This window comes from Penicillium pulvis (assembly GCF_028828015.1).
Source record: "Penicillium pulvis strain IBT 33274 chromosome Unknown contig_3_segment0_segment0, whole genome shotgun sequence".
In the NCBI taxonomy this organism is placed as follows: domain Eukaryota; kingdom Fungi; phylum Ascomycota; class Eurotiomycetes; order Eurotiales; family Aspergillaceae; genus Penicillium; species Penicillium pulvis.
The window spans coordinates 510,488-529,163 of NW_026643077.1; the positions used below are offsets into that span (position 1 = coordinate 510,488).

At 48.1% G+C, this 18,676-nt stretch overlaps 7 protein-coding genes across 7 annotated transcripts; 2 read left to right on the top strand and 5 right to left on the bottom strand.

Moving 5' to 3' along the window:
- Nucleotides 1-220: 220 nt before the first annotated feature.
- On the bottom strand, nucleotides 221-1,282 carry N7503_006343 (uncharacterized protein; the record flags this gene model as incomplete). The annotated part of the gene is made up of 1 exon (XM_057065890.1): nucleotides 221-1,282. One exon carries the CDS (start codon nucleotides 1,280-1,282, stop codon nucleotides 221-223), a length of 1,062 nt encoding a protein of 353 aa, XP_056921359.1.
- A 352-nt stretch (nucleotides 1,283-1,634) lies between these two features.
- Nucleotides 1,635-2,369, bottom strand: N7503_006344 (uncharacterized protein; the record flags this gene model as incomplete). Its single annotated transcript, XM_057065891.1, has 3 exons — nucleotides 1,635-1,648; nucleotides 1,693-2,120; nucleotides 2,170-2,369. The coding sequence occupies 3 exons, from the start codon at nucleotides 2,367-2,369 to the stop codon at nucleotides 1,635-1,637; spliced, it is 642 nt and encodes a 213-aa protein (XP_056921360.1).
- Nucleotides 2,370-5,503: 3,134 nt separating this feature from the next.
- N7503_006345 (uncharacterized protein) lies at nucleotides 5,504-7,618 on the top strand (the record flags this gene model as incomplete). Its single annotated transcript, XM_057065892.1, has 5 exons — nucleotides 5,504-6,456; nucleotides 6,504-6,688; nucleotides 6,739-6,866; nucleotides 6,914-7,028; nucleotides 7,077-7,618. The coding sequence occupies 5 exons, from the start codon at nucleotides 5,504-5,506 to the stop codon at nucleotides 7,586-7,588; spliced, it is 1,893 nt and encodes a 630-aa protein (XP_056921361.1). The 3' UTR covers nucleotides 7,589-7,618.
- Nucleotides 7,619-8,324: 706 nt separating this feature from the next.
- N7503_006346 (GNAT family N-acetyltransferase) lies at nucleotides 8,325-9,005 on the bottom strand (the record flags this gene model as incomplete). Its single annotated transcript, XM_057065893.1, has 1 exon — nucleotides 8,325-9,005. The coding sequence occupies one exon, from the start codon at nucleotides 9,003-9,005 to the stop codon at nucleotides 8,325-8,327; it is 681 nt and encodes a 226-aa protein (XP_056921362.1).
- A 1,239-nt stretch (nucleotides 9,006-10,244) lies between these two features.
- N7503_006347 (uncharacterized protein) lies at nucleotides 10,245-10,577 on the top strand (the record flags this gene model as incomplete). The annotated part of the gene is made up of 1 exon (XM_057065894.1): nucleotides 10,245-10,577. The coding sequence occupies one exon, from the start codon at nucleotides 10,245-10,247 to the stop codon at nucleotides 10,575-10,577; it is 333 nt and encodes a 110-aa protein (XP_056921363.1).
- A 1,565-nt stretch (nucleotides 10,578-12,142) lies between these two features.
- Nucleotides 12,143-13,628, bottom strand: N7503_006348 (uncharacterized protein; the record flags this gene model as incomplete). The annotated part of the gene is made up of 4 exons (XM_057065895.1): nucleotides 12,143-12,455; nucleotides 12,528-13,069; nucleotides 13,120-13,535; nucleotides 13,595-13,628. The coding sequence occupies 4 exons, from the start codon at nucleotides 13,626-13,628 to the stop codon at nucleotides 12,143-12,145; spliced, it is 1,305 nt and encodes a 434-aa protein (XP_056921364.1).
- A 4,236-nt stretch (nucleotides 13,629-17,864) lies between these two features.
- Nucleotides 17,865-18,443, bottom strand: N7503_006349 (uncharacterized protein; the record flags this gene model as incomplete). Its single annotated transcript, XM_057065896.1, has 1 exon — nucleotides 17,865-18,443. One exon carries the CDS (start codon nucleotides 18,441-18,443, stop codon nucleotides 17,865-17,867), a length of 579 nt encoding a protein of 192 aa, XP_056921365.1.
- Nucleotides 18,444-18,676: the final 233 nt, after the last annotated feature.

Here is an 18,676-nt window from a genome sequence, read left to right on the forward strand (position 1 = left end):
CCCTGAACCTGGAACCTGGAACCTGACTCGGAGATGAAATATGTCAAATAGTCAAGAACAATGTGAACGACATTCCTCGACTCCAAGCTTTGGATCAAACATTTATGAAGGGCCGATTCGCCCATTTATTGTCTCAGCTGTAGCTGGATTGGCTATAGTTACACTGGTTGATTTACCCTTATCTAATAAACATATACCATATTTTCCGAGGTTGCTCGCTTCATTCCTCGTCCTCGTCGTCGCTGCCGAAAATTGCTTTGAAGATCGCATCGCCTGGCCGCTCAGCCTCGAGGGCTTCATTGTGCTCGGGCTCCACGACAGGTGCTGCTTGCGCAGCTTCAGGAGCAGGAACCGGCTGGCGACCTGACTCAATCATAATCATGTCCATCACCTCCTTCGAAATCAAATCCCGGGGTTTGGAGTCGGTCTGATAGCCACCTGACTGGAAACGAGTGCCAGGACCAGAGTCACCCGATCGGCCAGGATCAAGCTGTACATGGTCAGGGGGCTTAATGTTGAACCGCTTACAGAGAAGACGGGTCGGAAAGAAGCTATGTGTACTTCGAGTCATTTGACCGAACATTCCAATCTTGGCAGCGCTCACGGCTGGGTCCTCGGGTTTCTCAGCAGGCCGACTGAGCGGGGTGTCAGAGTCTAGCGCATCGGAGACAACCTTGGGTCCTGACGAAGCTGACGTGAAACGAGATGCCATAACCCCGGACATGGGCTTGAACACCTCGGCAGCCCGGGCAAACTCCTGCATCTCAGTGACCCACTCGTCGGTGCTAGATCCCGGAACTCGGTCGGGTAGAGTGTCGCGAAGACCGGCTCGGATCTCGATAAAGGAGCGATAACGGGCGCGCTTGGCTTCATCTTCTGCATAGGGCATCCACCCGCTGACACCTCGAGTTAAGGCTTGGACCGCGGTTTGCTTGTCCAACTTCGGGACAAGATCCCAAAGATCCCTTCGTCGATCGGATTCTGACAGCTCGTATCCCGTGGGTGCCTTTTCACTCATGGCGGGTGGGAGATTGGTCTTTCCAGTAAGCTTTGCAATCCGTTCGCGGGCCTCTGGTGTCATCCAATCGAAAATAGATTTACCCGGTAGTTGGGCTTCACCCAGGGCCGCAGCTCTAGAGGTCGGGTCGAGGGAAGATGCTTTGGCCGCATCCGCTGTAGAAACATAGTCCGATGTGCGCTCTGCTGCAGATCTTCTGGCAGATTTCCATCCCTCTGGAACCTGAGGAGGGTCGTATTTCTTCTCGGAGATCGATAACCCCATGAGATTGTCTGCGAGAACGAATCCGTCCAGCGGTAATCGTCCGTCGCGGCATTTTCTGAAGCCACCCGTACTCCGAGCAGCAGCAATCTTTTTAGAAATAAAAACAGGCTTAGCACTGAGCAAGGGATTTGACGATGCGATAGCCGGTTTTGTTTCTTTCGCTTTCTTCTTCTTGCCGCCAATAGTTTTGTTGTATGAGATCTGGGGGCCCAGAGAGTACGGGTCCTCATCGTCGGACCCGGTATCATTGAGAATGCCGACACCGAAGCCTCCCCGTTGCGATTTCTTGGTCGCTTTCTTCTTGGAAGCCAAGCGATCTCCAAAGAATGAGTCTTCGTCTTCGTCTTCGTCTTCATCTTGAGTGGGCTGGCCGGGCTTTTCTAGGTGCGTCTCCCCCGAAAATCCGAGACCCTTGTGATCTGTCTTGCGAACGAAAGCGACCATGGGCGGGTTCTCCGGCGCAAAGAGATATGTTTCATCCGAGGCACCCGCCGCATTCTCGTCCAGGTTGGCTTTGCGGCGAACCTTTGGACCGATTCCCTGTCCTTCCCTCCAGCCCATCTTCTTGAGCAGCTTCACTCCCATTGTTTCCCCACCGGTTTTCAGCAAGTCCATAAGCCCCGCCCGGCGAGTGGCATCCGCCTCAGTAGAGCCGAACCCAGCAAAGCCCTCCGTTGTATTGAGATTCCGTGATTCCTCCTGCTCTCGTAGATCCTCCTCATCCATGAAATCTTCCGGTCGCTGCGCAGCCGGTTTCGCATCCCGGGCGCGATTCTGCCGGGACGAGACGAAGGTCGCGGGCGTCCATCCTTCTTTCGAGCCGACGCTATTGAAATATCTGCAAAGGTTTAGCAATAGTCTGCGCATCGCCTTGAATATGAACCTACCCAGCACTAAAGCCGCCAGTAAAGGCGCCGTGTAGTCGCTTCCTGCCTCTCTCGTCGGTCACCTCTTGTTTCCAGACAGGTAAGTAGGAGCCGTCGTCTCGCGCCCCCTCTTCTAACGGCGGTAATGGAGTTCCATAGACGGCATAGGGCGAATGAGAATGATCGGCCTCGAAGGCTGCGCGAGGGCGCTTTGAGGCCATGCTCGAGGTAGGTGGGAAGGTTCATGATTCGCAGCGGGACCTTAGCTTAGACAGGACCAATCACGGCATGCTGAGTCAGGAACTTAAATGATCATCTTCAGCTATATACTAAGGTGACTCTATTATTCCAATTTCTAATCTCCATATGCTTGATGGGTTTTTTATTGGCAAAACTTCTTTTTGAAATAACGATTAGGTAGAAGATGGAATATACCTTTGAAGTGCAGCCAACTCATGTTCTGACTGCTTAATTCCCTCAGCGCCTCTTTCCTCTCGCTTTCATCATCTAGTTTATGTTTGACCTGGAATCAATGGACTTTTGACCAGATGTTAATCATTGATCGTGAGATCATGCCCCATGTTCCCATTGGGAGCTTGTTTCTCTTAAGCATCCTTCTTTGATATCCGCAGACCGAACAGAACCCTGGTGACACCCAATTTCATTAAAAGCCTTGCGTGGCATAAGTGATCTTACTTCTTCCTGGTGGTATAGTTTATCTGCTTCAGCTTCATTATTCTTACGCCTAGCATCAACGAAAAGACTCCTCGCGTTCCTGGATTCTACCGGCCCGAGATCACAGCGTTAACGCCGATGAAGCTGGAAACTGTATAAAACACCATTGGGCAGATTTATCTCCAACCTTGGAAGTTTACTGCTTCCTCGGACCTTCTTATTGGAGAGCAGCCTGGGAGACAAGCACGGTTCTGGAGTTAATACATGTAGCAAGATCATCACTAGTAAATTAATTCTACTATCACAGAGTGCAAGGCGAGCGTGAACAACGACATTTTGTTCCCAATATGTATTTTATGAAGAGCCCAAATCCCCTCTACAATGTCCAACACAACTACCCATGGAATGACAAAAGCGATTCGCTTCTCTGGCAGAGTTTAATTGGAAGCCAGCTGAAATCGATTGCACCTTCAACGGTTTGGTCGCTTGGCGAATGCCGCCGAAATGAATCTTGAGACAGTATCAAACTCCCATGATTATTTATGTTCAATCATGACTTACATTGGATTGAACCTTTCCGTACCGGCAGCCGGAGAGTCAGGGAGTTCCCGTAGCTCTAACTCGTTCCTTCCGCAGCACGATCTAAAGGCTGAAACAACCGCAACACAGAGCTGCGAATGGGCAAAATTGGTATTATGTGACGAGAGTTTATGGATTCTATCTTTCTTCTTCTGGAAAGAGGGCCTCGTTGATGATCGTAACCATATTGGATATAGCGGCGATGGGATCGGGCTTGAACTTTTGATGCCAAGTTCCCAGTTCCTCGAGCTGTACAGTTCGAGGCTACAAATAGAGACTCGATGTTTACGGTGGTTACACTGACACATGTCTGCTTATGATTTATGGGTTGATTGGTCAAAGCGGTTAATTAATTCTTGTACTTCTCTCCTTATACCATGTGTGGTTATGGTCGGCCCGAATCCTGAGAGATAGGCGTAGAAGTATTTGATTTCTCTCAGTTCTTCGTATGATGTGGCGTTCTGGGGCGTGCGCTACTATGATTCCACCGGATATCGAACCGTTGAGACATGAACACGACAGTATCAAACCAATGATTGCAAAATTACTGGATATAGTATATAGATACGAACCAATTTTAGCATCCAATGAAGCGTTATCTATTTCCAAAGGTATAACAGGCTGGCCTAGATTATATGACCATGTAGCGTGACCTGTCAAGTTTCCCCCAGTGCCAATGCCCTATTCAAATCTGGCGCAACCAAGCTTTGGCCAAGTAGTCTCAAAGTATTTGAACACCAAACCATGGAAAACACTCCATGTGGCAGTATCGCCACCCCCAGGGACAACGCGTGGCACAGACCGCCGAATCTCGGAGATACCCAGTTCAAACACCCACCATTCCACGTGTAGATAGTGGAGAGAACCGTGCTCGGAGCTAATGTGGCAAGTCGAACTCGAAATTAACTGTTCCAACCTTCAAACTAATTATCCGTGGGTATCCCGCATCAAAAGTTGAGCAAATCCCCAGTACCCTGAAAGTAGTCTCGGAAGTGGATAGTTACTTATCGTGAGAAACAAAGAACCGTGGGCATTGAAGAAATCTAATTTGCCCCGTCGGGTCTGCGCCGGTGCCCCGCCGCGGGAAGTGCCACTATTCTAGAACCGGATTAGAACCCCAGGTTACCTCGGTTGGGTGGGTCTGTGCTACAATGTTCCAGCCCCTGAAATTGTGATTGGAACCCAATCCTGGTTGAATTTCTAGCGATTCCAATGGAGAAATATCTCCGATCAATCAGCTCCTTTAGCTAGCTTCGAGGCAATGGCAATATTTGTGATGAATGGTGAATGGCAAGGTGCAAGACACTAGAGCCCGGACAGGGTCTGTGCTAATGGCTTTGCCAATTGTCTTGTCCGAAGCTTATTTGAACTAAGCCTCGAATACTACCTTGGACGCCACCCTGCTTCTCTTGGCCACTCATTCGCCCCCCCCCCTTTCTATTATATTCAACGATACTTCGTGTCCCGAATATATCGTCTAACCTTACCTGGATTACCCCGGGGGTGCGACCTGTATCGCCTTCCAATGACAGGGATGTAAAAAAGCCAATCGGGGATACCGCATGACCGGTTATGATATGATCGCGTGAGAAGGGTAGGTGGATCGCGGCAATTGGCTCGTGAACCAGTTACTCTCGCCAGCAAGGACTTGATTTTATTGCCGATGGAGGCAAAAATCAATTCCTGCTGTTCTTTCATGCTTGTCTTTATCTCAATATTCAGCGAGGAAAATGAAATTTAAATGCGTAAATTAATTGGCCAATAAGACCAGGTGAATCACTATCAAGTGGAGAGCTGAGGAGCTGAGTGCTACCTTATCCGGGCGCCGATAAGACCTCCGGCCTCATATACTTCGACTGCTTCTGGAAAGCTGGCTTTATCTTGGCATTGCTTATTGCATTTGTACCGGTTAGTCACGGTGGAGATAACCAGCTTGAATTAAATCCCGCCATTTACTGGGGTTATCTACGCTAGTCCTAGCGTCCTAGTGTCCCAGAGTACCCTCACCCCGTCTTATAAGTGTGCCCTCACTTCTTCTCTTCTGATCGGCTTTCCATTCAATTCTCTTTCGATTCAGAATTGACTCGCCCCCTCCATCACCATGTCTATGCTTCCCGGCCCAATGGCCATCACGGCTCCTACGGAGCAGATGCGTGAGAAAGGCCTTGAAGAGGATGATATTCGCAAGATGTCCATGAGCGCTACTCACCCGGGTGTTCGCCAACGTCTGTGGGGAGCTCAAGCCCGTCTGGACCCAACTGTCTCCTACGAGGAGTTCACCTACTGGGCCAAGGTTGAGCGTGAGATGGAACTCGAAGAGGGTCGTCGCATGAAGGCTCTTACCTCTGGCCAAGGAGTTATGGGTACTATCAAGGGCTACTTCAACATGAACGCGTATGAGGATGATAAGACCAAGAATGATACTTCTCGTGCCTTGCAGACCCACGAGGAGGTGACACAGTGGTCTAAGGATGAGAAAACACCCGTTATCAAGGATGATGATGGGACGAGCCCGATTGCGCCCAGCGGCACTCACGATATCGATGCTGAATGGCGACAGGCCTCGAGAGCCCTGCGTACTGCCAGCTGGGGTGGTATTTTTTACTTGATTACGACCGATATCTTGGGTTGGGGACAGACACCCTATGTCTTCGCCAACACTGGTTATGGCCTTGGTGTGGGTATCTTCATTCTCATGGGTATCGCGGCTGCCCTGTCTGGATGGATGATTTGGAGGACTTTCTTGGGTCTTGACTCGTCTCGATTCCCCGTCTTGAGTTTCGGTGACCCGTTCTTCCGTCTGTTTGGACCTGGTGCCCGTCACTTCATCAACTTTACTCAGGCCCTCCAGATGTTCCTCACTGTTGCTGTCGTGCTTCTTGGTCAGACTCAGCTTATTGCTCAGCTCGGTGAAAGTGTCGATCTCTGCTACATCGTGTGTGGAGTCATTGCTGTGATCGTAAGTATTGCCAGTGGCTATATGCGGTCTCTCAAGCACCTTGGTTGGTTCTGCAACCTATCTGTGTGGATCAACATTGTTTCTTTCATCATCATGTGAGTACTTAGCCTATCCTGGTGTGTTACTATACTGATTTGTATAGCTGCGTTGCTGCTGCCAAATATGGCCCTGATCCTACTGCTGCTGTGAACAACGGTATTCTGCCAAAGTCTTGGGCAACAAACCCGGTTCCGGTCAAGACCTTCGCTGGTACCCCACCTGCAGAGTACCAGCAAACCGATGCCAACCTGTTTGCTGCCAAATTCAACGGAATCAACAGCATGGTTTGTAAGTATCCCTCTGCCGCTATGCCGGATAAAAGCTTACCGTATTGTTAGACGCTTACTCCGGAGCTTTGCTGTTCGTCGCCTTCTTGTCCGAGATGCGCCAGCCATTGGATTTCTGGAAGGCCGTGTTCCTCGCACAGGCTTTCATTACCGTTGTTTATGTCTTCTTCGGTGCCTTTGTAAGACGTATTCCCCCCAGTCCCTATACCGGCACTAACAAGTTTAGGCCTACTCCTACTACGGCCAGTACAGCTACTCTACTATCACACAGACTGTCAAGCCACTTAGTCTCCAAGTGCTGAGTAACGTACTATCCCTGATTACCGGCTGGCTCGCTGTCTGTGAGTGTTATCACCTCTAGAACATTGTCCATCTCTAACATAGTCCAGTCCTCTACTTCAACGTCGGCATGAAGACCGTATATATCGAAGTTGGCCAGGAAATCTTCAACGCCCCCCCAATCACAACAAGAAAGGGCAAATGGTTGTGGTGGGGCTTGGGCCCAGTGTACTGGATCATCGCCTTCATCGTCGCCATGTCCGTCCCCGAATTCAGCGCCTTCACCAACTTTGTCGGAGGACTTTTCAGTCTAAACTTCACATACTCCTTCTCCGGCGTCATGTATCTGGGTTACGCAATCCAGGAAGGTTCCAGACTCCCCGGCGAAGGATTCGATCCCTACACTGGTCAGACAATTCGCCATGATACTGGCATCTCCAGATGGACCCGTGGCTTCATGAAGAACTGGTACATTACTATCCCAGTCACAATCTTCACTGGTGCTGGTTTCGCCGCTTCTGGAATGGGTACCTGGGCTGCTGTTCTGGCCCTCGAGTCGGCGTATGGCCCAGGTGGCTCCCTTACGACTTCTTGGACTTGCACGAACCCCTTCTCTTCTTAAGCTGCGGCTGAGTGCTGGTCTTGAAGGAAACCAGGGATTTCGGTATATATCTGCGGACCATCCAACAAAGGTCTTCCAAGATGTAATCATACTTGGATGTTTATTTAAGAATGGATCCAGAGTTGTACAAGTAGGGGTTTATTAATGTGACTTAGTATTATGATACTTATGCATCAAAGACGATCAATTTAAAGATAGAGATTGGAATGGTAATCGAGGGTCGTCGGTAATTTATAGAAAACGTCATTATTCCCAAATCGAAGACCGTCGACAGCCATAGGCTCCTGACCCACACTCTACTCATTCTGGTAGCACCGACTAGGCGCTGAAGCCTTAATTCAATTTGACTTTCATGGTGCATAATATGGCGTGTCTCGATCACAGTGTTCTTCGTTGAGGAGCTACTCACAGCCGGACACTAATATACGCTGCTAAAAATAGGACTTGTGCTGTCCAATTGGAACTAAGAACATGCAACATCAAGGTATCATTCTGAGGCAGAAATAAGGTTTCATCTAAAGGTAACTCGGATTTAGTTGCAAAAGCTTCCAAGACCGACGAGGGCAGAAAGCCTTACGGCTCCACACTGATGATACAACGGAGAGTGAGTTAGACAAGTCTTACATGGCTAAAGAAATGACCACTGAAAGCTTGAGATAATTGGAATTTGCAGAAACCTGACGTGAATAGGGCGGGAGTTATATTCTCTATGTATTGCTGGAAAGAAACTAAGAAACTAAGAGCGTGATATCCGCGATATCATGATAAGCCCCTGCCGTACCGAGAACATCGCCTCATTCCCATCCTTCGGAATAAGGTGCTCATCCCCATTCGCGATAAGAGCCTCAACAAGAGTCGCCTTTCCAGCGTGAATAAACCCAAGACGCCGATACAATTCCACAGTAACATCATTGCCCGCCTTAACAATAAGCCGGACTTGAACATCTTTTGGAGATGATCTATATGATCGGAGATAATCAATTGACGCTTGGCATAATTTGCCACCCAATCCACGACCGCGGTGTTCAGGAAGTGTAAACAAGCTCAGCATCTGCCATCGCTCTTCCTCTTCATCGGACCGCTGGGGAGGCTGACCAGCCTCCGGGGGTAGCTCGAAATCAGCACTGGATGCAGGTCCTCGGAGAGTGACCTGGCCGACCCATTGGATGTCACTGGGGCATGACGGATCCTGGTCGATTGGCGTAGCGGCGCAAATAAAGACTTCGCGGTCGGGGACCGTGAGGCGATCAATCCAATCAGTGTCAATGAAAGCTGATTCGATCTCATATGTCGAGGAGAAAGAGCCAGGTGAGGTTTTCAATGCCTGCAGACGCAGTTCTCGGTATTTTTGAGCGGAGGCGCTAATTCCGTCCGTCTTTGAGATGCGGAAGAATGAATATGTGTATTTGGAAGCCATTGGAGGTTTTAATCTGAAGACAAGGATGTATTTGTGTATTCAATTGGCATGACTGTCACTGAGTATTTATATTTGCAACTTTCTATGACTCAGAAATGGCAAGCTGTTGTGAGCGGAAGTTGGTGGGCCTCATGTTCTCGAGTTGATCCACTTTCATGTTGCCAAGTTTCATAAAGCACGCCCTAGGGCGGAGCATGATTACGTCCATAGGGCTGGAATTTAAGATTTGTCTTTCGAGGCTAGATTCCGCTTAAGGCATGGATAATTTAAGCGAGCAGTAGAGGAAAGCAACAGCCGCGCGAAAAAAAAAAAAAAAAAAAAAAAAAGAAAAGACAACCAAAACCAGAAAAAATTAAAACATTAGAATATTAAATCACTGCATCTTATTTCTACAACACAAATCAAGTTCCTCAATTTATTGTGCTGCTCTTTACCCCGGTATAGTTGACTACTGTGAATGTGACTCAGGGTTTGCAAGCCAGGTCAGTAGCCGGCATTGAAAACACAGCTCCCGCACAAGGGGGAGCTAAAATATCCTAGTCTGGGTTAGACAGTTTTCCAGCAACTCAATCGTGGGGCCTTGACTGGCCCTCGGGATCTGAAGGGATTTGGAAGTGGGTCTCCGGTCAAACAGATTACGCTTATCATCAATCCTGCTAGTAGATATGATGTCGCTCTCTGATGTGAATAAAAATTCCATAAAGTGGATAACCGGAGGTTCTATCTCTATTAGGCAGCGGTTGTGGTAGGAGCACGTGCACATGACATCGGACGCCAAAACAAAGAGCCCGCTCCGCTACAGTTCTTTCAAATTAGCCTCTCATTGTCATATATATTGTCAATTTCGAGGATTTCTCTGGCCTGAGCATTATGAAATTCTGCTAAAAACCATTCAAATTGGTGCCACATTGGCAATTCAGAAAAAGAAACCCGAGGCCAAGGTTGCGAACATTGAACAGACTTTACGCGTGTTGAAAGAGAAAACAAGACCTAATATTATATCTTTGTCCTTACAACTATTTCTGGATAAAATTTTCCTTTTGTTGCACCTTCCCTTGATCTTCGTTCAGATGTTTCTTTGTCACATATTTTGCGGGATTAGAAACATTTATCTATTAATATGGCCTGATTCCAATGCAGATCAATCACGACCTTCATATTGAGTTGACTTCAAGATATCTATCTCACTGCTTGATCTACTTCGAAATATCCAATTTGACTACTTACAATTACTTTACAATGCCTGCTACACGCAAGAACGCAAAGAGGCCAGCCTCGGATCCTACACCAGCTCGACCTGCGAAGAAAATCAGACAAGCTACTAAAAAGGTTGCTTCAAAAAATGATACAAAAAACACGGCAAAGGCGACCGAGGCCAAGAAAGACGAGAAAGGAAAATTAAAGCCCAAGAAACCTTCAACTTCGAAAAATACAAAGACCACCACCAAAAAAAACGTCGCTTCCCCCAAAGGCTGGAACGAGCCAGAATTTTATGAATTATCAGCGACAGACTACCTCTGTCATGCCCTGAATGTCGCTCTGCTGATAGCAAGTTTGTGGCAGTCATCTTGATGCCCAGATTGTTAGATGTCAAGAGCGGATTGAAACGAAAGTTTTCTTCCGGGGCTCTTCGAGATGCGTCTAAAAAAATATCTGAGATTGAAGAAAGAGGAAGAGTAAAGCATCCTATCTAGACTTGTTCAAAGCTATTCAGCATAGCGATCTCAAAATATCCGAGGCTCCGACGCTAAGCTGGCCGGTCGTTCAGCGCTTACAGTCATTGAAAAGGCTTGTAAAGGATCTGAAGAATTCTGGGGATAAAAACGAAGAGCTTGCAAGCTTGGGGGTTATTGTTGCTGCATACAGGGCGGAAAATTTGGGGAGGGAGAACTCGAAGAAGTATCTTACTGGGCACATGGAAAACTACTTATCGGTTCAAAGAGATGGGATGCAAATGAGTGTATTGCTCTAAGTGCAAATTCGGACCAAGGGATTCCGTACGGACAGAGTGAGTTTATCATTGGACTTTGAAATAGTTGGACTTAGCTAACAGATGCAGGCGGGAGACTTTGAGCCAACCTCTGTTCTTTTTCATCACTATACACGACTCGGCAGAAGACAATTTACGGCATAAGGTAATCCAAGACCCATTCATTCAGTTTGATGATAGGTCTAAGACGATGAAACATCATGGCTGTTTATCAAAATTCAAATCCCCACCCGCATGTATCGCAGCCGGGATTTTCAGAAATATCACTCAAATCATCGACGATTTTGGAGCAATAACAATGTTACTACCCGACAACGATACCAGAAATATCCTCACACTTAGTGGCCAGCGCATTCCCTGTCGTGGAACTGAAACTGTCATCACAGCCATGGGGCCTCGAAGTTATACACTTGTGATTTTATAAGCCAATATAGCAGTGAAAGGAAAGGGGGATTTGCTTCCATGCTGGGTGCTTATTAGGGTCGCTGTGCGCCTCGGTGGTGCGACGACTACACAGCGCTCGCTTTTCAGGTGATTGGCTTCGACACATGCTATTCTATTACTCACAGCCGGATATATGACTGCATATTGATAATGATTTGACTGAATTAGTTAATAATACGTGGGCTTGATGCAATCTTGTGCATGCCACACCTCCGCCTGTTCCTCGTGCCATTTCACACAATTCTTTAATATTACAATACTGAACTCGAATATTCAATCCTTGTGATACTATGCAGACTTTCAGTCAGGTACCTGTCTCGTGTTGCTGTTTTCTATTCTTAGTCATTTCTTTTTGCACGCTGTTCTGCAATAGGATATCGCTCATGAATACATAATTTAAGCCAGAGAGAATAATTGCGCTCGATGTTTTGACCAAATTGCTTCATAAATAATGCGAATCGCTGTTTGCTCCATCAAAAACTCCAATGCTTTTTGCCAAAGAAACTATATCCAAATGAAAGAATCCAAATTTTAGTATACATCAGTAGACCGCTCCATAAAACCCAAAGTTTTGGGGGAACGACATGATCTGAAGGATGAAATACAAAGAACTTCAAGCTATCAAACCACATGTTTCAAAGCAGTTATCGATAGATGTGGAAGCTCAGTCTTGAAAAATATTTTGCGCTGAATGCCTGACAAACTAGCGGCATGTCTCCGCAGAAGCGCTTTCGATATCCTCATCCTTTTTCCGCTTCATACCCAGCTTTTTTCGCAAATTAACTGCTCTGACTTGAACTGCTCTCTTTCGTCGCCGACGCGGATAGTTTATGGGACTTTCGCCTCCAGTGAAGATTGCCATGTCGTATATCAAAGCACCAAATAGCGCTCCACTGATATCTGCACACCAGGGACCCCAAATCCACCAAGCATGGCTTTCGCGGAAAAGATTACCTCCCCACCCAGCCATAAGAGCAACTAGCCGTGGCCCAAAGTCCCGGGCGCAATTGAAGCATCTATAGGATCGTATTAATAAATGAATTTTCCAAAAGAGAAGATGGGGGGTAGGGGGGTAGGTGATTTCATACCCTCCAGTATTATAGCCCAATGCAAGGACCACAACCGAGATCAGGATTCCAAGTATGAAAGCCTGCATTCCAGCTCCAGGTGGGGCATTCGTATCATCTCCAAGAGCGACAATCGCACCGAATAGGATGGCACTGCCGAGAAACTCCGTGAAAAACGCAGTAGCTGGATGAACAAAAGACTTCGGGGCGGTAATCAAAGCCTCAACAGCGAGACCAGCATTTTGTGCTGTCTTAGTTTTGGCATCAGCTTCAAGGATTGCGTCATGGTAGATTGCATAAGCTATTCCGCCGGCGGTGATAGCCCCAAGAAGCTGGGCAGCAATGTATATCACACATTTGCGAGCGGGGAACCCTCTAAACACGGATAATGCAATAGAGAACGCTGGATTAAGATGTCCGCCAGACACTCCTCCAGATACGTAGATCGCTGCCATAAAACCAAAGCCCCACGCAAGGCTTTGAGATGTGTAGCTTCCAGCTTCGCCGGAGGAGGTGTAATGCGATAACGTGGCACAAAGCCCAATTGTCATTGCGATGGTTATCTGCGACCAATTTTAGCAAGGGATAAGATATAATTCCGGATATCACTTACTCCAAGCCATTCAGCAAGTGGCTCCCTGATCTTGTGGCGAAATTTAGACCAGGTGTTGAAGAAGCCGTCTTCCGAGCCTTGGGAATCATCCTTAGAGCGCGTTTTGTCCGGCCCTGGCCCATGTCCATTTTGTCCTGCTTGCTTGTCCTCTTTCCGATCTTCTGGAAGTGCGCCATGTTGCATTCCGGGGCGAACGATGTGAGGCAGCGGTTGAGCCAGACTCCATGTCGGAGAATCAACTTCCTTTCCATACTGAGGATTATACTGTCGATATAAATCTCCAACGTAAGCGTTGCTTGCTGGGTTCGACGCGCCGGGACCAGCTAAGCTGAATGTCGGGTTGTCGCCGGCATCTTCGCCCTTGTCGCCTTCTTCTTGGGTACCTTCAGGTGCCTCGTGCTCGTGTTGGTCCATATCTGTGTCATACGGAAGTTAGTGAGTGATGCTCACGTGATTTAGGGCAAACGGAGCTTACCATGGACTGCACCATTTTCTGGATCTCTAGACATCGTGTTTGTATAATTGTTGTTGAACCAGATAAGAGAAGAAAGGACGTTTTAAAGAAAAAAATCTTGATGATGTACTATGAGCTTAAATGTGGAGCCTTCTATTCTTCCAAGGTTGGCGACCGGCGACCCACTTAGCATTTGAGAAGACCCTTTGACTTTACGTCACGACTGTGGATCCCCAATCACTTGAGGCGGCCATGTTCCCACGAATGTAAATCAACCTTTAATCAATTCCTTGAATAATTGACAGGAAAATGACCGAATATCTATCTTGCGAGATAAATAATTTTGCAGAAACTTCTTTCATGATTCTTGATCACTCGCCATTTCCGATCGCCCATGGTTCCCAGAGCGGCACCTAAGTCAATCCGGCCTCCTTCCCGTCCAAGACCAAGGCGCTGCAAGACTTTTGGAATGTGTAGGAAAAATTCGAAGGAAACATTGCGGGCATCTGAAACTTCTGATTGGTGGGAAACTGGTCTCAAATCCTTGCTGCAAGGCCTCGATCATCCCCGAAGCCGAAGTCATGCTCTTGATTCGGGATCGGCTTGATAAAACCTGCGGGCCCCCACTATCCTCGCTCGGGACGTCGAATAAGTTGTTCATGATGCCATCTTTCGGCTTGTCGGCCCGTAGAATTTGGTGGACATGTATTCGGCCACCGCCAGGGCGATTTAATCGAGTACGTTCATGGGCTCCTTCGTGGTGGTCACAATGTAGTAATCACTCCGCGCACATGCCTTTGAACGTAAGTCCAGACCAGCTCGCCTGCGTAGCTACACGGAGATCGCCGTGATCGCCGTGATCGCCGCGATCGCCACCTCCCTCCGTAAGCTCATCCAAAATTTAGTCTGCGCAGCCGTAAACGGACGCCCTCCACATATAGAAATATTGTCGTCACCGCTCGAGCTCGGATCCAACAGCACGCTAGCGTTCTGAGTAGAGGGTATACCGAGAGTCGCGGCGAAAGGCTGAAGCCGGGCTCGCTTTAAATCTGGCACAGACTGTAAGCGGCATGATTGAGTTTATGATCGACCTGATGCTCGCGTGGCTCTTTGTTACTATCAATTCTGCGAACTTGGCTACCCAATCTTCCTCCTCCGAGTCCATCGCGGGTATATCAGCGTCGAAGAACAGACTACTTAGCGTTGATAAAGTGGGCTTCTCAAGAATGACCGAATCGCAGCGGTAAACGGCCTCTCAGATAACCCACATGAACTTATACTTCTAGCCCATTTGGAAACGCTATAATGATCTCCCCAATTTCAGGGGAAATAGAAAGAAAAATGACGCTTGGCAATGAATCAAACAGTGTAAATGATGAAGTTGATTCCCGGAATAATTGTAATAATGCACACGGTCGCAGATGTGCCATGAGCCTGCTAGACGAGGCCACAGAAGAAATGTACGACGGAAGGTGCAGACACGAGCTGCTGGAGGTAGTGGACTCTTCTGCTACCCGTGCAATCGGCTTCTCACAATCTACTATGATGCAAGATGCAAGTCACATACTACTAGGTGGTGCAGTATTCTACTATCCATGCAATCGGGGTTTCACGATCTATGGGGAACCGACGGAGAACAGACAATGCTAGAAATAGTGTCTACCCTAAGTAATACTCAAATTCCTTAAAGTAGACTCTTAATGTGAGCTTGTAAGCTTTATTCCCACGTAATTTACCTGCGAGTGCCTCGTTGTGTTTTCACTACGCCCGACTAGGCATCTATCCAAGCATGTAAATTCCGAGCGTCACTATTCGGACATAGCAATTTTCTAGTTGGACATAACACTTTCCATATTGGTGGGAAAACATGGTATCTGTATTTCGATCGAGTATGTTCATAGTCACATGACTAGGTAGACTATATCATTAGAACAAAGAATTTACACACAAACACATACAGACACACATGATCTTATTTCGGTTCTCATACTAAGCCCTATAAATTGATAATGTAAACTTGAGTTCAGTTCAGTCAAATTTAGCTAATGAAAGGTAAACCAGTGAGTTGTGTAGTGGATGGAACAGGTCACGTGACCGCAGAAATACTAATAGCTCCAGTCTATTCATTATCTTCGATCCTCTAATCTCATCGCTTTTTCATCTTACGATGCATCTCGCCGAACTTTCGTTTGAAATGGCTCCAAGCAAATCATCCGCATCACCTTTTCATCTCGTCGTCCATTTCGACTCCTTCACTCGCTATAATCTATAATTACTTTAACTATGCTAGAGACTTTGGTCTATGAATAGTTACTGTGATGGCTGGATGGGGCTTGAAACTCTTTAGCGAAACCCACGCGTGGTGGATTCAGGGTCCCTGGTGCGTAGATATTACTAGGGCACTATTTGGTGCTTTGATATATAATGTGGCAATCTTTACCAGAGGCGAAAGCCCCATAAAGTATCCACGTCGACGACGAAAGAGGGCATTTAAAGTCAGGGCATGTCATCCTCAAGAAAGCTAGGATTGAGGCGGAAGAAGACTCAGGATATTGAAAGCTCTTCTATAGAGACTTACCGCTAGAACTTCGCGTGTTTTGATTAATCATATTTTTTTGCGATTGGGCTTTGATATCTAGATATTGGTGAGTCCTTAGACTCGATTGGGGCACTTCAATTAAGGCGCCTTGAAATTCGACTAGGATGCCTTTCGGTTCGGTTGGCGAGCTTTCACAATTGACAGCCCCGGTAATAAAGGTTGCTGTTGGGAAACGTGGTTGTGAGATGAGACGTGAAACCGACGGAAGGTGTGAATGTCGTCGAACTTGGAAGTTCGGGAGCTAGTAGTTTGAAGCTTTTGATAAGATTAAATGAAGTTCTATTTGGGATAGAATGCTATTGCCTACTATATTGGTGTTTCGACATTCAGACGTTATCGATGCGATCGTTCTTTCGTCTACCACAAAGTGGTTATTCGAAACTATCATCTGCCGTCTTATATAGCGTCGCAGCATTTGAGTACTTATTCTCACAACGCGATAGAACCCCCACAAAGGTCCGCGTCGAAAATGCAGCGCATCAGATTCTACAAAAAAGCATACTAAGTGCAGAAACACCCTCAATCGATATCATGGTAGCTTCGCCGACCCTATTGCCGTGCTCATCGGGCACGCCCTCTATAATGATATTAACTTTCTGCGCTTCATTCACCTACGCATTATTGACTCGTCAATTCTCACCTGTGACGCGGTGTTTCCAGACCACACTGTCGGAAAGACGAGTCCTGAGAATCTGGGGGACATCATCATTGATTTCAATCTTATCCACTTACAAGAATGGCCATCATATCCATTAAGGGCTTGCTGCCATCTTCTGTGCGTGGTATCCATTTCCTTAGGGGGGTTTCGATGTGCGCTTTTAATTCTATCTCCCATATAGAGAGCCTCCTGCATATCGCGCACATAAAAGACGGCTATTCTTTGGAGGCTCTGGTAACTCATCGAGGTCATTAAATAATATTTGAGCTTTCAAGATAAGGCTCGTTGCTGGGCTGCTGGGCTGCCTGGTTGTGGCTCGCTCCTTTATGTCGGCGTTGATCTCTCTTTGTGCACGGTAGGCCCTTTCCGGTGTAGGTGTGGCATTTGATATAACCGCACTGAACGCCTGATGAACTAGCGGCAAGTCTCCACACAAGAGCTTTGGATATCCTCATCTGAGATCGGTCTGGCCACTTATCTCTATTGCTGGTAAAGTAGCGGAGCATATTTCCTCGAAAGAATGTTTGTAGAGGAGCCGAAGACCAGTCCTGGTTTGGATTTCCTTTGCAGCCGTGCTTCGAGGGCCAGTGAGTTTCCATTCGTTTTGTCGAGACGCAAAGATAATCATAACCTGGTGCGTTGCATTTCCATCCTTGTTCATCGGGTTTAATATCTTTGGTACAGTTCTGATGTTACATGTTCCGTGTAAAGCACTACAACCCCACGTGGGCCACGTCTCTGGTTCGTGGTATTCGCCAGGGTGGCTCACTCCTTTGTCGGGTGTTCAAGCGGTGGTCTGAAGAGACACCCAAAGGAGAGGAGGCCAAAAATGGACGTTTGGTGTAAGCCAGTTTCGCAATAGTAGTAAGGCTAAAACAGAATTAAATCATAATGATTTGGAGGGGTTCAATGATAATCATGATGATATTGACTATAAACATGATGTTGAATAAAAATTAAAAATTAAGACAAAAATTAAAAATTAAGACAGAAATTAAAAATTGACTGGCGAAGGGGAGCGACTCATCACCAGGTCATCGCCCGAGGGCGGCGCAGAATCTGAAACGGGGAGATCCACAGGCCCGGCCAGTGCGAAAGCGGCCGGGGGGACCGTTGGCGGGTTGCCGTGACCGGCGAGAGGAAGCACAGCCGGCGAGGGCTGCGGCGCGGGGGGGGTCGATAGCGAGGTCCGACATAGGCTCCACCCCGGCCAGTGCGGGCGCGGCCGGGGGGACGGCGAGGGGAGCACGGCCGACGGGGGGACCAACACGGCCAGCGGGGGGACCAACAGGGCCAGCGGGGGGACCAACAGGGCCAGCGGGGGGAGCAACAGGGCCAGCGGGGGGGAGCAACAGGGCCGGCGGGGGGAGCAACACGGCCAGCGGGGGGAGCAACACGGCCAGCGAGGGGAGCGACGGGCGGCGGGCGGGCGGGCGGGACGCCAGGGTAGCCGCGACCGCCACGGCCACGGGGACCGCCACGGCCACGGCCACGGAAATCGCCACGACGGCGAGGACCAGTAGGGGCTCTAGCAGCCGCCACACCAGCCCTCGCCGCCATGGTTGGCTGGCGTTGGGCGTACTATAAGCCAGTGTCAGTTCAAGCACAGTCATAACAATAATAGTTAGAAGCTTACCTGGATGGACTCGGCTCGGGCCACCAGCCTCGCCCGGGAAAGGACGTCTTCCTCCTCCGGAGTAAGGGGAGGAGGGGGAGGGGGGAGGGGGGGGGGGAGCACCGGCAGGTCTTCTCCAGCAATCCTGGAGGTAGTGGCCCCGCTGCCCACAAAAAAGGCATCGCTGCTTATATCAGATTTCATCCAAGTTCGAGATATGGATTGATGCTT